This window comes from Rissa tridactyla, chromosome 1 (assembly GCF_028500815.1).
Source record: "Rissa tridactyla isolate bRisTri1 chromosome 1, bRisTri1.patW.cur.20221130, whole genome shotgun sequence".
Lineage (NCBI taxonomy): Eukaryota > Metazoa > Chordata > Aves > Charadriiformes > Laridae > Rissa > Rissa tridactyla.
In genome coordinates this window covers 82,616,510-82,636,370 of record NC_071466.1, presented here as the reverse complement: position 1 = coordinate 82,636,370, position 19,861 = coordinate 82,616,510, and the positions used below count along the sequence as shown (strand labels likewise).

Here is a 19,861-nt window from a genome sequence, read left to right as displayed (position 1 = left end):
CGAATTTGCAACATAGCATTTAGACACAACTGAGAGAGTCTCATAATGAAATTGCTTACTCACCTTATTCACCTCACTTACTTCATCTAGTGGAATAAACTACTCACCCATATTGCTACATGAAAAGCATTCACATGGAAGATTGAGAGCCCTGTTTATTCACACCCAAGCTTACTGAACTCCAGCTTTTCCAGGTAGGATAATACGTGCTTAATGAAGGTCAAAACCAAAGTGAACAGTCTTTGCTGACAGCAAAGCCGACGGCACCCACGACCCTTGGCAGCATTTCACACAATACACCTCCGATCTTTATGAACAAAAAAATGACTGCTAACAGCTCCAGGAGGTACATTAACAGCAGGTATCTCACTGAAAAACCTTCTGCAGGACTCTGGATCTCTACCCAAGCAGGAAACCAAACCTAAAAACCAGTCAGCATACCTCAGGCAATGCAACCTCACAGCTACACCGGATACTTAAATCTGTCTAATGCTTTGTTTCATTTGGGGGGGAATAGTGCATCCATTGCGCACACACCACAGAACGACTGTAGTACAAGCCTGTACCATAAGATCTGGAACGTTAATCTCAAAATCTATTTCTATTACTTGCTGGGTAAAAACATCACTTGGTTTTCAGATATTGGCTCCTTTTTTCAACGAACTGGCTACTAGAAGCTAGCAGACAACAGGGCATGAAAAAAAAAAATCAAGGGCTTGTAGTCCCATCCACTATAAAAAATATGGATATGTGATTTTTATTAATAACAATATTAATTAATACACCTAGGTCTATTTGGTTTGTATTCCATTGATGAGTCTCAGATTTTAGGGAAACCCCCTAGAATAATTCAAACACCTATGAAAGTTCATGAAAGTAGGAGGCCTTGTAGAAAACAAAAAGCCCATGTTTACACCTAATCAGGTATCAGATAATCTGTCTGGGAGCAAGTGGATGCAAATACCCCAAATGCAAGGCAAAAAGTGCCCAGCAGAAGTTTCACCTTCCCAGACAGCAAAGTCAATCAGCCGTAAGACACAAACCCACAGGAAACCAGACTTCATTAGTTCCGGTGCTCACGGAAATACCTGACTTTTATAAATTGTAACATTTTCCACATAACATCTACTGCGAGCTTCTTTAGCACATCAAGCTCGGTACTCTGCAAGGCATCTCCCTGCCCTACCCTAGACATTCACGTGCAAGCTACCCAAATATTTTCCCTTCCAAATGTTATTTTCTTTAAAAATACATTAAATATTTCCTTTAAAAATCCACAGCTAGTCCTATTTATGTGACTATTTGCTGGGTGGAACGAAGTTAGATGCTAAGCTGGAAATACCATAACAGCTGAGTATTTTAACTGGCAACACCCTTGTAATGACATGCCTGTGTGTCATATCAGCTATAGACTCCACAACCTTACAAGTCTGACATCTCCCAGCTTGAAAAATTAATTTGGCAGGTTTATCAGAATTTCACATGTACATTTTCACTGACATTCTTGCATTACAAATACTGAAGAGCATGGTATAAAGTGTCTATTCACAAGTTTGATGCTTGTCAGTAACAAACTCAATAGCCAACTCGGGCAGGCCAATACGATATCCCTCCAAAACTGGATGTGCCACGCCATAATACAATTTATGTTACAGTAATTTTTCTGTAAAATAAAAACCCAAATTGGAGTTCATGTATTGTTTTTAAACACTGAAATTTTATCTCTTTACAGATAAAAATCAATAGCCTTATTACCTGTACTGTTCCATTAATACAGGTGTGCACTATTTACATAGATTAGCAGTGTTATACAAGGAACTTGTCCAAAATAAACATAACTTGTATTATAAGGATGCTGCAATTCCTTGTGCATCTAACACTGCTGGGCTTGAGAAACTTTTTTCCCCGAATCTGAAAGCAAACATATGGCAATACCTAAGAAGACTATGCTACTTTTTTCCTTAACACAGGCACCAGATGTACTGAGAAAAGACAGGTTTATTCCCAATTTGAGTATTTCCTGACAGTTTGTGGCTGTGTTTTATACCTTGAACTTTGCTGAGATTTAGGGGTTTATCTTGTTGCATTTTATAAATGTAACAACAGGAGGGTCGGGGGTGGAGAACTGAGGTAACGCTGGATTCAGTAATCCAGTAGATATCAGAGTCTTGATTAAAAATATTTCTCCTGATTAAAAGTGACCCACCCATGAGAATCAAAGAGATAGAAATTTGGAGACGTGCCAGTTTATACAATAACTGTGTTTATTTGTCTTAATAAATATTTAAGAAACATGACTTGTGGTATTTGATATAACTGAGCCCATGGTTAAAAGGCCTCTCTCCATGACATAAGCAAATACAGTCTATCCTCTTTATTTGTCCAACTTCTCTTCGACATTCAAGGCTAATCTAGTTTTAGGTCAGGAAAACGACTGTGGTCTATCATTTTAAACAAACCATTGTAGTAAAACGTGAACAGGAAATTCCTAACTACACTGTTCAAAGAACAATGATTAGAAAAACAACTAGCTAGCTCACAAAGTACAAGGAGCCTAAGAACTATCACAGGACAGTCTGACTGAACAATAAAAATAAAAATCAAACACACATATCTAGTTACTTTGCTCATTTTTTTCTTTCCCCCTGCTGTCCTCGACTCCTAACCCCATCCTCCCCACTGGGGCCAGGGGTCCTTCAGACCTTGCCGAGGGAGAAGCCTTTGGATCCAAAGGGGGAAGAGAGCAATATATACAGCTCTGATACCTTGGAAATATCCGGCCTGCGGGAGTTAGCGCAGGCATGCCATTCATTCCACAACATATAAATGCCCTCTTTAGAGCCTCATCTAAGCAGCAGTTTCATTTGGATTTTGAGGCACAGGTCTGCCTTGTTTTTCAATAAGCTGCAAGCTATTTTTACCATGAAAAAAAAAAAAAAAACCAGCCAACATTTTAAAAGCGTGCCTGCTAGCACACACAGCGTATATAAAATGGGTAAAATGTGGACTAGAGAAAAATCTCCTGTATTAGCATTCTATTCATAGCACAGATTTACCTCTCCTAAAAAAACCAAAAAACCCCCACCCTTAAATCACAACATCCCTTGCTCCCCCCAACTCATGTATTTTAAATTCTACCAGGTATAGTATCTTAAAACATTCAGAAATTCTTTAACAAAAGTGCTCTGACAACTATTTGGAATTTATTCTCGTAACAGTCTGGACACTCGACCATCTTCACTAATGGGGAAAAAAAACACGATGTATTCCTAATTTGAGACAGAAATCACAGTAAAGGGGAAGTATCTGAATTTTAATGTAACACACTAACATTACATTAAGAGCCTATTAATCTTTATAATATCTCAGGAAAACATTTTTTTCTTCACAGGAGGCATATCCTAAAAATATCTGGATACAGGTACTAGTATTAAAATCTTCATCCACTTTGAAAAATAAACTTCAAAGCACATATATAAAAGGCCATAGACAGAAAAATAAAAAATACGATCTCTTGCATTTTAAAGAACACCATTCACAGACTGGAGCACAGGGAGAAAACTTCCACAGCCAGGACACTCTCCACAGTTTTGAAGCGTTCCTAATGGAACCGGAGTTTTCGACATAGGGTAATTTGTTTTGTAAAGAGGACAGAAAAGCCTTTTATAGATGTTCTACAGATTCTAACTGTAAAGAAAAGAAACTTACGGTTGTGATTAAGGTAAAAAATAAACATGATTTCCTTTATTAACTGACTTCAGAAATAAAACAAATATCTGAAGAACAGTGAGGGCAAACAGTCCAAAAACCCCAGATGTTCATGTACCGTACATAATTACACAAAGGAGATATTCCAGAAATTTATTACAGTAAGTTTTAACAATAGAATGATGCAGTTGTATTGTAAAACAAGAACAACAAAACTTTTTAAAAATTCTGAACCCCTTACATGTAAGGCGTTAGAAGAAAAAACATTATCAATATCCTCTTTCAAATACTATTTCCAAAAGAATCGGGTAACGGCCAAAAAAGCTGCGTACAAGTCAGAAACCAGTGTTAGAGAGAAAGTCCTTAACCCAAGGATCCAAACCGAGCCCTGGTCAATAGTAACGACAGCATACTATCGCCTTCGAGTTGTTTGGCAGATATTGTGAAACAGAACGAAGGACACTGCTCATTCCCAGCAGGCAGATGTCCAGAGAACAAGATCAGCTACATCACCCTGTTACAGAACAGAAGCCCTAAACAGGCACAGACAGATATACAAGATTACTCCCAGAAGTAATACACCTAACACGATATTACAGCATACTCTGGAACAAGAGAGTTCCCTCTATACCTGCAACAAGGTACTCTGTATTTCAGTGAAAGGAAGGAGTTTACAAAAATGGACTATTTTCTGTAACCTGGAAATCCATCAGATTTCCAGAATATTGTGACAATTTTATGAACATTTAAAATAAATATATGCATATATATCTCTTCATCCATATGAACCATCTAGTGTTTTGCCTTTTATTAAGTCATAGAAAGACATCCTATGACTTGGCTTAGCATGAAAACAGGTTTATATGAAATGTTCAAGCTTTTTAGATGCTTTTCTGGGAAAACTTTAAGACTTTTTTTTTTCCTAAGGATATAGCATACTCCTAGAAGAGAAAAAGTTGGGACATCAAAATTCGTGCAAGAATTCCCACAAGCCGCTTCTGAAAATGCACTAAAAATGAAGGTAACTGATAATTCCCTAAGACAGCCCTGAACCCCTAAGAACAGATTCAGTACAAAGAATTAGGGGGTCTGAGTGCCATTCACAGTCAATGACAGGAAACACTACTGTGCTTTTTCTTGGTTTTTTGGGGGTTGTTTTTTGTGTTTTTTTAAATAAAATAACCAAAACAAAACCAACAACAGAACTGATCATGGCTCAGCAATTCTTCCACAGATCATTTCCCGCAAACATTTCTCAACTCCAAGTTTCCAGATTGTAAAGTCTGAATAATGTTTACCAACAGAAGCACTGAGGCTATAGCTGTAAGAAATCTTGTAGATAGTCAGCTGCCTGAAATTTCAGATGATTGAATGACATTGCACAAAACATTCATATACTCCTTCCTACATATTTGTGTTTGTATACCTGCCCATGGACTGAAAGGGCTTTTTGCTCTGAAAGCCTTCTGTCACGTTTAACTGAAGAAATTTGTAACACTTCTCCAAAACTTCATATAGGCGCATACAGAAAACTACTAAAAAAGACGACCAGGAATTTGCAAAGCAGCTTATTTTACAGTAAGAAAATATTTCCTGTAACTGAAGATATAGTACCTTCATCCTACCATCAATCAGTCAGAATCCAAGAGTCAGCCTGATCATAAATATCTTGACATTTTACTCCAAAACTAGGCTAAAGGTAAAGACTTTTTTTAAAAGCAAAAATTATGGGTTTATTTCACTATGTCTTCGGAAAAAAAAAATGTAGCTATACCCTATTCAAAAAACAACAAAACCAACCCATACAAAACAAAAAGACCACCAACCTACCACTTTAACACTGCCTAAGACAATTAACTGCAGGGGTCAGCAGTTAATTTTTTCCCTCAACATCAGCATCTTCCTGAATAGATGGCACTTACCTAACATGCTTCAAGAACAGTAATCAGGTTCCACACTGCAGATCAATTCAAAGGGACTTAGCTGAAACTAGCCGTTCATTAAGATCAAAGAAAAAGCCTCTTAAATTCAGTGCATTACATAGTGTTGTGAGAAATCAAGAAGCCGTTTAGCTGAATCAGTACACAAGACTCTCAAAGAGCAGAGAACTACTAAATACAAGTAACACAAAAGGAAGGATCAGGCCAAGCCCCAGGATCTCTTATTCCATCTCTGTACATGCTTCTCTTGACTAAGGCAAAAGGCTTAAGAAATCTGTTATTTCTTGGACTCATAATATGTATGTTGTGGCTACTTCTGATTAATATAGGTGACTGGAGAGTTGCTTCTTTCTGAAGTCCTGGCTATAAACAAGCACATTAAAATACTGGACTATCTGTGCATTAAAATGCAGTTTCCAAAGCTTGAGAACTGAGCGAAATCAAGAAGTCTTCACAACAGTTCTTTCTCTTGATCACATGAGATTTGCTCTTAAAGTTCCCCTAGAGCCAATACAAATGTATGGCTAACCAGTCCAGATGCAAAATAAAGCTGATCCAAAAATAGCTGACCACTTTTAATTGAAACGCTTTTGCTTTCCTTTTGAGAAAAATTATTTTTTTAAAACCTCTGAAATTTGGAGATTTAATCAAAAGTATGTCTTTTGCCATAAAAACGCAATAGAAGCAACCAAAAAAAAAAAAAATCAAACTGCAATTAAGAAGTAGGCTACAATGGATTATCAAAGTACTTCTAAAAGAAGAATTCACTGTCTGAAGCATTATCAAATGAAGAAACTGGAAGCTCCCACATGTCAGTGTATTTAGGGAAGGGCTGTGTTTGATTACTCAGAGAAATCTTGAGACACGCGAGAAATCAGACCATCATTTCAAAGGACAGCTTTTTTTAACCATCTGTTCTGCAAGCTGGTACTAGTAAACATTTTTCTAAACAGATAATTCTATAACTTAATTGGCCCAACTGAGCAGCTACATTAAACACAGAAACAGAATTGAAATGCCCGTGCAGAGTCTTGAGCACATGTTGCCTATTTATCAAAAATCTCAGTACACCCATAATCACAAAAGCACCGCTAAGTTTTTCCTTGAATAAACTATGAGCTGGCAGAAAAGCAAAGATGAGGCAACTCAAACCAACACAAAGTAGCGTACAGGTTTTTTTAAATATCATCACTCAGTACACTGCATACAGTTGGAAATGTGCATATGAATATGCAATATGAATATACATGTTCTTTAATTGAATTTTCACAAATTATCTATTGCATTTCCAGTCTTTACATGCATTTCCAATGATTTATTATTATTATATAAAGGAGAGGCCAATTACGCTTTTTCTAGCTCATAACCTGATGATTATCATTAATTTGTGTTAGTCATCAATTATAGTGTTAGAGACTATTTAGTTACTACTAAAATTGATCTATGATCCAACAGTCATGATGGTCATGAAATCAATTTTTCCCGGGTTTTGTGGTTAACTTATTCTGAAGTTTTAGGTTCAGCGATTTTTAACTATGTGCCCTATCAGCTCTTTCATACTGTGAGTCTTAGTCTTATCCAAAACATGTAATCTGGGGCAAGCAGAAGACACACAAGTGTTTAAACAGTAAGTTCCGAACACATGCAATACTTCCTCCATCTACTAGTTATCCCTACATTGCCAAAAAAAAAACCCCACAATGGTAGTTTACTTTTTATTCTGAAATTCCCTTTTAAGCATGCATGGAATTGCTGTTGAAGTCAAGTAACTTTGGACTGTATCCTACTTTGAGAAGTGTGTCACAATTTGTTTATGCTATAGAATCAGATAATTATGCAGTACTTCAGCTGCCTTCCCAAACATGGATAAGCCCCTCTTTCTAATAATATGTTGTGTATTAAGGTTTTTCAAAAGTCTTATTTTTAGCTGCTTAAACTGTAATCCAAGATTAAATAAATCAATTTTGAAATATTATGCATTTTCAGCTTTGATACCGAACTTTGCATTTTACCATCAAGAATCCTAATCACTGTGTGTGTGAAAGAGCTTCAGCCTAAGTACAATATAAATCAAAATAGTTTCAACAAGATTCTCCATAGATATTTCATCTGGAAAATAACTCTTTCAGAAAGCTATGAAAGATAGTCTTTGATTCTCCGTCGCTTGTTCAAGGGTGTTGATATCACTGTACTTTATTTTTGTCCCATTGCCAATTAAATATACTGAAATAGAAAAGCCTTTGAACACAAAAATAAAAAGAACTAGCTGCTTCAGTTTTTCATATGTACTAATTCAGTCCTTGACGGCAATCGCTCCTTCAGCCAGAAGGGCTAACAGTACAGCACAGAATCGCCTCCATCCTGCAAACGGCAGGGAGACCACCAAGCTCATCACTGGATGCAAGAGTCTTTCCAGTCTAACAAACACCCACAAAAAGACAGGCAGAGAAACAAACCGAGAAACACTCCAGCCTATTTGATCATGTAACATATATCTAGAGCAAGCCTCACTAGGAGGCTAGCTGTACTAAATGGCTGACTCAAATGATTCCATAGGCCATTAAAAGTGACAGATCATGTCTCGCCATGCTTTTAGCACACCCTAATTATACTAAGTTCAAATTAATTTTCCTATCTGGAACAGAATCAAGAAACAATCAAGACCCTTGTAGCATGGCAGAACAAAGCCTACACCCCCGTGCCATTAATGACTAGTTAGGAAGTGAGGGATTTGTCTCCATGAAATAGGCTTGGGATTGGTAGCAAGGCAAAAATATAACATCGAATTCCCTGCTCCTCTCCATAAGGAGACAAAAATTTTGTTCTTCTAACTCAAACATTACAACCTCCTCCTCTACGACCTGGCAATTTCAACCTTGACCCACTCAGGTACCTTAAAAAATTCCCCAGTCACACTATCACAATCTTTTGACGGTTTATAGCTCCAAACACTGGTGACAAAGCCACATTCCAAGTCTCCCCAATAGCTGCCCTGTGGTTTTTGTTATTACCTCGACATGCCTTTCCACACTCCACCCTTCCCCAGTTACACCCTACACTTCTACATCCAACTGAGATCCTCCTTGGAAGTGCTCCACTGTCAAGATCCTCCCCACATCTAGCTCATCTTATACCCAGTTCCCTCTCACACATGCCTCCGAGGTACCGCACTGCCTGTATCCTCCCCAGACACCAGTCTAGTCCCAGATGCAACTCTCTCATGTACCAACTTTGCTCCCTGCCAGCGATGGCAGCGCTCACCAGCGCCCACCAGCGACGGCAGCGCCACCTGCTCGATGGCAGCACAGGTTTGACTTCGCCAAACCTGTCATGAGTGTTTCCACACTGCTGATGATACCCCAAATTCAGTCCCCAAATGGGTTCTGCTGCTTGTAGCCCTCTCACTTCCTAATAGCCACTTCAATGCTGCTGCTCAACTGAAAAACTCGTGACACCTCTTCAACTGACTTCAGTTGGCTTTTATACATCCATTTTACATTTGAGAAGTGAATCCTTCCTTCTAAATGTAGCTTGAAGCTTGTTTAGAGATACGTTGTTTATATGTTATGTTTATGTGTTTATACCATGGGGGTATTTTAAAAATCAGTAGTCAAGACTGCCATTCACAAAGAGGATTTACTCAAAGAAGGTTTTAAACTGACTCATCACTTTTGCTTAAGCCAATTCCTTATTGAATTAAACTTAGTCGACATAGGCCACTTAAATACTGATCTGCCCTGAAGGTTAAGTCAGCTTAGGGAACTAAACCGGCTGAAAACTACCCTCCCCAAAGAGCGATAAATGAAATACTGCATAGGGGTTTTTCTTGTTGATTTGTCTTACCGTTAAAGTCAGACAAGCACCGGTACCTGTGCAAGAGAAGGGTGAGACCACGCGGCTGGCGGGGAGGACACTGCTGCTTTTGGCAGCAGCTCACCAGTAGCTGAAAGGTGCTGCGTTGCGAAACCCTGCTGAGCCTGCACGCTGCTCTGCCAGGGCAGGCAGAGAGGTAGGAAAAGTAGCTAGAGCGTGTTTTCTTTAGCTAGCTTCTTTCAACCAGAAACAAGTCGAAGATTACTTAAAAGCTGCAATATTGGCTGGCTTTGCTGGTGAATGTGAACGGTCACATCTGCAGCAGATAAGATATTCAGGAAGTTCTATTTTTAACTGTAGGCAGCAGGAGTATTAATTTTAGTTTGTTTCACCAAAATATCAACTAAATATTTCTGTTTGGCCTCACATACAACTTTACAAAGCTCTACCTTCTGGTAAACAACACAAAATTGTAAACCAACATTACATGTAACAGGCACCTCTATGAAGCTTGTTAACAGGACTTTGCTATAGCAAAGTTTCTAATTTTTTTTTTATTGCCTACAAGTCATTTGTTCTTATGTTTGCACAGTGCTGTCACTATATTTACATTCACTAAAAACATCAAGTTGTTATCGCTCAAACTAAACTTATCACTAGAATCCAAGCCTAAATAGGATTTTTTTCACCAGATAACAGAACTTAAAATCCAGCCCTTGTCTTGTGACATTTCAAATTTTGCATTCTCACATGTGCAGATTATAGATCCTGAAAAGCAGACACTTCCCCCCTACACCTTTTAGAAGATACATTAATGCAAATACCCAATTTTCTTTTAACAGTGCTCGGTGCCGTTTAATGACAATAAATACAACCATTATGCCTATACTGACTCAGACATACGTCGATTTATACATACAAGAAATAGGAAAGTACCTTCTCTGACAGTTTCAAGCACTGACAATATCCAACAGATCACGGTTTCTAAGTACAAGATCCAACTCATATGTGAGGCAGTCAATCGCTTCTCACAGAACCCTTCAAGAAAAAGCCCTCATAACATCTGCCAACACACTGAAGTCACAAGTGCTAATTTAGTCCTTTCTAGCATGCACACAAATACAATAAGGCAGGTGTCTGCATTCCTTATCTAATTGCTGAAAATACTTCCATTTAGATGTAAAAACTACACATGCACACAAAAAAATCTTCACCTTTAACAAAACATTAAGAAGCTTAACAGCGTTTTTTGTTAATGAGGTTACCGTGGCTCAATAGCTGTTTTGATGCTTTAGCACCCGTGCATTAGTTATATGCTACCTAAGCCAGATTTTCAAAGTGTATGTATTTTAACCAGTAAAAACCAATTAAATAAACGATAATTCACCACTATCGTACTATAAGGAAAACCTTTCTCCTTTAGGAAAAAACAGTGGATGCCTCCCACCTCTACTTTCTGAGGCACTGAAAAACTACTAAAAAAATTTATAATCCTCAATGACTGGAGATGTAGCACTCATTTTTAACAACACTGAGTTACAAGAAAACATGAGTCCTCACTTCACACAAGCATTTCTTTTTTCCAAGCAACATAAATCCGACAATAAATTAAAAATACACAAATCATAGAGCTGAGATCAACGGGGGAAAGGCAATAATTTATTTACCATGAATCAGCTGATTAACATTTACTTGTTATCAGAATCTATCAATCAAATAAAAGAGTCAACTTGAAAAGCATACCTAATACCAATTAATATTAATTCTAAGATGCTTGCGCCTACGTTCATTTTTAATCATAAACATTTTCATGGAAGTCACTCACAATATAAAATGAAATACCTGCCTGTTTGAAGATCTGCCGGCCAGCATGAAAAAAAAATATGAACGTTATCTCCCTCCTGAAAGGCAGGGAAGTAGATTTATCACAGCATATGTGAAACTTTGAAAAACAAATGTCAGCTACAGCATGCCTTTAAAAATATTACTGAATTATTCTGAACAAGAACTAAGTAGAAGTATGTGCAGATTGACCAGGAAGGCTTAGGGCACCGCAGCCCTTTCTCAGCACCATGTGCTGCAGCATGTATTCCCAGTCACATGCCAGGAGAGCAGTCGCACAGCTGCGTAGCTTTCCCCATCCGCACTGTGGCTGCATCCAGGCTTGACATTTGCACAGAAAATTCAAAACATCTGGATCTCAAGTCCTACTTTATATGCAATGTTTTTAATATAAATTCTATCAAGTCTGCTGTATTTACTGCTAACTTGAGGTAATCAAATGATGCAACTGCAGTGACCCACATGCCTGAAGTGACAAGGATAAATCGGATTTCTTCCTTGCCGTGTTAAGAGAGACAATCAGATAGAGAAACTTTCTACTTCTCAATGAAAGGATGGCTGCTCTGCCAATCCTTATGAAATATATATATAGCTATATATATTATATATAGGTCAAATGATATATCATGCAATAGAGGCAGTAAAAATAGATGGTCATAGACAATAGGACTTCAAGTGATAGCTGACTTAAATCAGGCCAAAAAAATTGAATTAGGTAATTTCATCTAGAGAGCTAAAGGAGTAGAAAAATTACTCTGACATTTAATATCTCTTACTTTTACAATCATATCGTATTTCTGGTTTCAACTTCTGACTATCAGATATTATTATAAATCTACTAAACAAAAGAGCTCTGAAGTCTCTGGTATCATCTTTTTTTATGACCAGTACTCAAACCACTTCTTAAACACCTCTTCAGCTGAATAAATTCAGCTCTTTTGCTCTCATGGGAGAGCATATTTTCCAGATCCGTACTCCATTTTTTTTTCCTTTACAACCATCTCCATCTCTTGTGAACTTGGCACTGACAGCCTAGAGAGCCAATTTATAAAATCACAACAAAATTAGTATTTCAGCAGTTCTGCTCCCCCTTAAACATTTTCAAAGCATCACTTCTGAACCCTTCAGGTTACATTTAAAAACTTTAGAGGCGATTTTCATCCACTTCACAGCTCTCTGATCTGGCCACAGAGTTGCTCCTCTCCATGTATCAAACAAGGCAAGAAAATATATCAAACATCACTTAAAATGCTCTCTTAGTACAAAACAAGATGTAATTAAGCAACTTAAGTCTGGAATTTTCTAGCTTTGAATATTCGACATGAATAGTCTCTTGATTTAAGCTTCTTACTCACGATCTCCTATTCCTTTATAAAATCAAAGCGGGGAAAGAGAAATCACATCGTGCAGCATCACACCAGCACATGAGTTTGAACACCTCACTTTGCCACTTGCCATAACTAAGGAAACAGTATTAACGGACTGTCTTTGTCCTATCTCACAGAGAGAAGGGGCAAATTGAGTAATACAGACATTTGCTAAAAGCAAATAAATTATCAGAATGACAAGTCCCAAAATTGTCCAGAAAAAAAAAAACCAAACAAACTAGCACTTCTGGACTTTTTTGCCCAGTACTCGCTTGACCATTTCTACTCTGCACCCCTAATAACAGATACCTGCCTAGCGACTTTCCGAAGCTGACTCCTTGTTTCAAGCCCATGAGCCTTTCCTGCTTATTTCCAACCTCTACAATTCTGAATTTTCATCAGTCTCCTTGTCCAGCACATCTTGCACTTCCTGGCCCTTGTCCTCCCATTTCACGCATAGTTCTCGTATTTCACTTTCCAACTATCTTCCCTTCTTCACCTAGACTTTGCATGCTGCCTTGCACGCGTATTTTCTGACTGAAGATTCCTCACCTCAACTCAGAGCTCCTTCTTTTCCCTCGGGGTTCCCTGCACAGCCAAGAAAAGAGCTGACACCCTCACAACCTGAACCCTCACCAGACCGGTTTCTTCTTACCTGTTTTTCCCTGCCATACTGGTTTTCAGTCCAGTTCCCCTACTTTTTTCTTCCCAGGCTTCAGATGCCATCCTTCTTCCCCTACCCCCAACTCCTGATTGCTTTGCTTTCCACAACCTACTGAAATTTTCCCTCCTCTGTCAAATTTAAAGGCCAACCCCACTTGTTCCTATACTCCTTGTTCCAACCCACCTCCTCTACAAGGCCAGGGTTTTTCTCCTGTGCTCAAATTAAGCAGCTTTTAGGTCTCAGAATTAAGATGCTGATTAGGACAGAAAAACTCCCTGATCTCAATTAACATACCAGCAGTCCAGCTTGCAGGAACTTTCTGCACACGCAGCTGCTAAAATCTAAGTCTTTACCCAGCCCACATGGATTTTTCAATGCCTCCCAAACTGGGCGAAATAGATGATTTCTCCACACAAAAACACCACTATACCTTACAAGTCTAAAATCCTCATTCCAAAACAAGATTATTCAAATCTTCAAACAAGAAAGACAACTCATATTATGAAGCTGAAGGAAACACTCCCTCTCCCCTAGCGTTGTTCTAAAAAAACAACATTGTATTTTAGCCGAAGTTTCCACATACAACAAACCCAACAAGACTCACCAGCTTGGAAAGCTTTTGCCAAACTCCAACAGTTTTAGATAATCTCTAATCATGTGAAAACAGTCTTGTAGCAAACAACAACAGACACTTGGTGTCATGAGAATCACCAATATCAACCACAAACATAGTCGGTCTTTTATAAGACCATTTAAATCCCTGGTTATTGACCAGAATCTCGATATAGCAAGCACTGTGCAAACACAAGATAAAAAGGCAGTTTGCTGCCTTGAAGAATTTACAATCTATTAAGATAAAAGACTACTACCATGAGATGAAAAAATGCGCTGAATGGCTCCATTCTGAGATCTACAGAATCTGCTAGACAACCATCCACAATGTATTCATTACACATGTTCCACGCAGATCCAGATCAACACAGTATGTTCCCCAACCTAACTACTAATTTGATACCAAAGATGCTTCTCAATCTGCTCATTTTATCACCTTCCTACTAGTATCCCTCTTTTTTCTTCATTTATTCAACTTTTTTTTTACCATAGAAAATTATACAGTATCCGCTTCTGAGTCCTTTATCCCCTCTCCACCTGTATTATTTTGACTCACCTCCTTTGCCCTTGTCACCTTTCCCAAACTCCAAAATCCTTTATAAAGCACATTTCTCCTTCCTCAACTTCTCCAATTAGGCTTTCCTTCTCTCCCTGGCTTCGATGGCAAAACCATGGGGGGGTGGGGGCCAGGGGGAGATGTTCAGTTGTTTTTTTCTTTTAATCAAGTAACTGCTTCAAATTAAATTCACTAGCTAAACTATACAAAAGGCTGAGAAATCTCAGGGGGAATGCTGAAAAGAAAAACAAACTACTAACTGCCAGCTAGAGGGAAAGAGGAGCCTTTGGGGATGCTTATGGGACTACTGCCCATAGGAAAGCTTGGAGGTGCTGATCTCAGAGCCCTGATCGAGTGGCAGCATGGCCTGAGGTCCCATAGCTTTGTCCAGTCCCTCCTGGATACAAATGAAACCACTCCACGAATACACAAATGGGGGGCTGATCTCTGCCACTTTATGCCAAACTCAAAATGCTGGGGTATGTATGATACAAGTAGGTTATTCTGCCCTCCCCTTTTCGACTTCTTTTTGCAAAAATACAGCTTTCGTACCATTTCCCTGTTGCTCTGACCTTTTCTTTCCCAAACTTTGGCAGAACACAACTAACCTGATCCTTTCCTACTTTGCTGCTGCCTACAGGAATCTGAATAGCTGCAATGAAAACCAAAAAGACCGGTCACTTTCCAGTATGCAGAACACAGAAATCTCACCAAAGTTACAACAGTATTCTACCCTCAGATTACCTCTGCAATCATAAAACTATCTGCTGCTACTTGAATTCTGTAGAAACTACTGATACATGCTCATGAAAAGATCACATCTTTTCTATCTGCCCCAATGTGTCTCAATCTCTGCTCTACATCCTGTTCTTACCCAATGTGGAAAATAATTCTAAGTTTAAACATTGGTGTGAAATATTCAGACAAATTTTCAAGCATTGTGGGGTATTTCAATTATTTCTTCAAAACATGAAGTCGTAATTTAGAAATACTATTTAAGTTGAATGGTAACTGAATTTAAACACTGTAGTAAATGGCTACATCTTTTTCATTATTGTCTGTATGCAAGATAATCCAGAAGACGAAACCGCACACCCTCTGAAATTTAACGGAAAGGATCACATGCAGAGAAGCCACAGACATGTTGTTGTACCTTTAAAACAGCATATTGCAAGTAAGCTAACATTAAAATGCATATACATGTTGTGGAAAAACGTGCTATCTAAAGCACACTATCAAATATTCCACATTGTAGGAAAGCATGCTATCTAAAGCATACTAACAAATATTCAGTACCTCAGCAAAAAAAATATATATATATGTGTGTGTGTGTGTGTGCATGCATAAGTACATCTGTATAACAAGACAAAAGATCTTGATCTGGTAGGTAAATACTTAGGCTATTTAAACAGTTATGTATCATTGTGCAAGCCAGGCAGGAATCGCTCAAATTACTACAGTCTTTAACCCAGACTGTGCTTAAATGTTTCTGTGGCCTGCTTAACATTCCAGGCATACTTCTGTCAAGGTAGCTCTGGCTGAGGTTCAAACTGTCCTTGTCCAACTTTCACTTACTATAAAAACATTGTTTAATATAGAAAAGTATACAGGGAGACATATGTTTCTTATTTCGCCAACACCTAGAATACTGACACTTGTGTTCACTAACTCCGCGTGGAAATTTTTAGGGGAATGCTTTTCCAGCAAGGTTGTGTTCACCGGGCAGACAGTCCACGCTTCCACCAGTTTTAAGCTATGACGCTTAAATAGTGCTCATAAGGCAGTACCACCGAAATATGTAAATCCTGCCCGTATTTATTCACCCTAAATAAAATGAAAAGGCCTAACCCAACCTTACCAATGCACCGGCAGGCCTGGGAGACGAGAAAAACGCTATCCCGAAACAACGCAGCAGCAGCAGCCGGGTAATTTGTAGCAGACCGCGTATTTGTCAAATTAACTGCAGGAATTTACCGGTTTGCTTACCTCCACGCAGCGTTATCTTTTATGAGGAGGTAATCTACCAAATTACTTCAGCATGCCTCCAGCCTGCTGCTGCCAATTAGTTCAGCCCGGCTAATAAATCAGGATGGCCAAGCCATTTTACAGCGGGGCTTCGCCCAGGATTTGGGGGGGTACGAACAGAGGCAGCATGGTCCCGTCCGCCCCGTCTTCCCCCCTCACGCAGAGGCAACACTTGGTCCGAGCACCCACCACGGGCAAAAAGAGCCTTAATTCCCAGAGTTGGCTTGTTTGTTTTTTTTTTTTTTTTAATCTAATTTAACATTTACAAACTCATCAGCCGCCGGGGTAGGGGTTCGGCCGCTCAGGTGTCCCCTCCACACACATCGGCCGAGGAGGGCCGGTGTGACAGGGCCTCCCCCCCACCACCACCCGCGCCATACCCCGGCCCGCCTTCCCGCCTCCGGGCGAAGCCAGGCGAGGCGGAGGGCCCCGCCGCCCACACCCTCCCCGCGGCCACGGCCGGGGGAAGGAAAATGTCGCCGACGGGCCCGGCCCGGCCGCCGAGGGGGAGAGAGCGAGGGGAGAGGGGGCCGGGGAGGCCTCGGAGAGGCTCCGGCCCCCTCTCCCCTCGCCCTCTCCCCCTCGGCGGCCGGGGCGAACCGTGCTCGGGGCCTCCTTCCCCCGGGATCTTCCCGGTCCGCCGGCGGCTACCGCCCCTTACCTGTCCCGGGGGTCGATCCACGAGGTCTGCCGGGTGTTGTGGTCGATGTAAAAGACTCGCCCGTCGAAGTCCCTGGCTTCCTCCCAGCCGGCGGGCAGGGGCAGCTCCGAGCTCTCCCTGCCCCGCTGCCCGCCCGCCGCCGGCCCGCCGCCCTGTCCCGCCGCCACTTGCTGCTGCCGCCGCCGCCGCCCGCCGCTCAACCACGGCATGGCCGCTCCGCCGCCGGGCCGCCGCCGCCGCCCAGCTCCGGCCGAAACCCGCTCCCCGCCTGCCGCCGGGGCAGCTCCCGTTCCGCCCGGGCCGCGGCCGCCCGCCGCCGCCTCCTCTTCCTCCTCCTCCTCCTCCAGCACTAACAGGCGGCCCCGCAGGCAGCGGGACTCGGGCGGCTCCGGCTGCGCCGCGCCGGGCTCATCCTCCCCCGCTCCAGCCCCGCTCCGCGCCGGGACCAGCCCCGCCGCGCTTCCTAACCCCGCCCGGGACCTGCCCCGTGCCGCCGCGGCTCCCAGCCCCCGAGCTCGGCCCGCCGGCCCGAGCGCCCCCGCCCCGCCGCTCAGCAGCGCCCCGCCGTCGCCTCCCCCGGCTCCCGCCCGGCGCCTGCCCTGGCCATCTCCCCTCCCTCTGCCAGGGCCCGGCCCCCGCCTCCGCCCCGCCCGCCTGTTCCCACGCCGCGGAGGGCCGGGCCGGGCCGGGCCGGGGGAAGGGGCCGGAGCGGGAGGGTCCCGGCTCGGCCTGCGGGGGAAGGAGGAGGAGGAGGGAAGCGGCGAGGCCCGGCCGGGCGGCCGCACCCCGCGCCGCGGAAGCCGGGCCCAAACCCAGACGCATCGGCTACGGAGAGAGGGCGGTAGCCCTCCGGCCGGGGCCCGGGCTCGGGGGAAGGTGGCTGCGGCCTCGCTGAGGCACGGCCTGTCCCGCCCCAGGGCCTGTGCTCCGCCACGGCCCGTAGGGGAGGGCGAAGGGGAAGGGGAGCCATGGCCGGCCCTGACCCACCCAAAACGCCTCGGGAGTGGCCGAGCCGTCGGGGATGTGGGGAAGGGGCAGAGGTCGGCCGCAGAGACAGGAAGGGTGATGGAGGAAAGGTGTTGAAGACCACGTGAGTCACAGCGGTTGTGCTGTATCAATGCTTTGGGTAACGGATGGCAGAAAATTATACACCCGACTCGCTTGACATCCCAACCTGGTCCCAGAAAGCAGCTGTGTCTGATTTGACCTGAGCCGGCTGGAGACCGCAATGCAGATTTCCAGCTGCCACCTAGAATTAAATTCCCCAAAACTTAGAGGTAAAGTTGGCCTGTGGTACTCCGTGCCTATCTAGGATGCTGCCTTCAGCTAAACCTTTGAAAATCTGTAAATAAAGAGTTAAGGTAATGCAGGCTAAGCTCTAAAAACTAGGAAAGGAGTTAAAAATATATTCTGAAACAACTTTAACTCAGCCCCCTGAAATTGGCAGTACCCTGCCAGGGATTATATTGCAATTCCAATTATGTTCCAGTTGCATTCCCTCTTTTAAGTTACAGCTTTATGAACATTAATTGCTGCAGTGTGGTTATAAATGTAGGAAATTAGAGGACTTTTGCTCCTGACTCCTTAGGCCTTTCTCTCTCTTATTCCCACCACCCTCACCAAACCATTCACTGTCAATGAACAGTGCATGAGAGAGGCGGTAGAGAGGACAGGACAGATCAGGTGTTTTACCTGTGTTTCATAGGTTATTTCAATAGGAGTAGACTGGAGTCTCCTTACCAGGGCCGTTGTCAGCAGTGAGGTGTGACAGGAGAGTAAAATGTGGGGTTAATGATGAAAGCAAAGACATGTACAAAGCTCTGAGGGCAGTGGTGAAGTAGATTAAAAATGTGCTAAAGGTGTACAGTTTAGCAAATGCGAGGTTGTCGATTTGACCTTCAAAAGCACAACAGCTTATGTTTGGATCAGCTCATCTCAACAGAGGTTTTGTTTCAGCAAAGGCTGGGTGTTCAGCTGTCTCATGTGGTCCCCAGAGTTCAGCAGTATTTCCAGGAGCAAGGTGCTGCTTGTGTGTTACAATGTTTTTGAGGCGTATTTCAAAGCGGGCAAAGTTAAGGCACGGTAGAAACTCAGTATTTTTCAGCAGTTGCAGTTTCTCTTATTTTAAGTATTGTCTCCCAGGTTTTCAGAGTTTTTATTTAGCAGAGGAGAGGTAGGCATTCTCAAATGACTGAGGTCTATGTTAACAAAGTTTTGGGACATTGAATTTTCTTGTTTAAAAAAACCCAAACTGTCCTCTGTGCACCACAGCTCAACTCTCCCTTCATTGCTTTTAATGTCCTTGCAGCAATTACCTTAGCACAATGCCTGCACAGCACAGCACTATGCCAAGACACTGGACTAGTTCATAATACCTGGAAGCAGTACAGCCAGGTTGCTATAATAATCCACCAAGACTAATTAGCCCTGCTGAGGATACGTGCAGCATCGCCCTCCAACATGGGCTGGTTCTTCCTCATCAGTCCCTGAAGTCCCAAGAGAGGGTTGAGCTTCAGTGAAGAACCCGTAGATGGAGGCTGCAGAAACTGTGGGACTGACCGTGGAGACAGCAAAAAGATTTCAAATGGGGGTGGGGTGCTCAACACAGCAGTGGGCAAGAGGGGAAATGACAGGATTGAGTGTGGAACATTTCGTTCAGCTAGCTCGTAGCCC

At 42.1% G+C, this 19,861-nt stretch overlaps 1 protein-coding gene across 3 annotated transcripts in view; it reads right to left on the bottom strand.

Moving 5' to 3' along the window:
- WWC3 (WWC family member 3) overlaps nucleotides 1–17,675 on the bottom strand; it is a 105,321-nt gene extending 87,646 nt beyond the window's left edge. The window contains exon 1 of one of the 3 annotated variants that reach the window (XM_054205350.1): nucleotides 17,189–17,675. In XM_054205350.1, the coding sequence (XP_054061325.1) occupies nucleotides 17,189–17,397 (209 nt within the window). In that variant the 5' untranslated portion in view covers nucleotides 17,398–17,675. The remainder of the gene's footprint in view (nucleotides 1–17,188) is intronic. The other 2 variants (XM_054205369.1, XM_054205359.1) reach the window with 2 other exon arrangements.
- Between the last annotated feature and the right edge of the window lie 2,186 nt (nucleotides 17,676–19,861).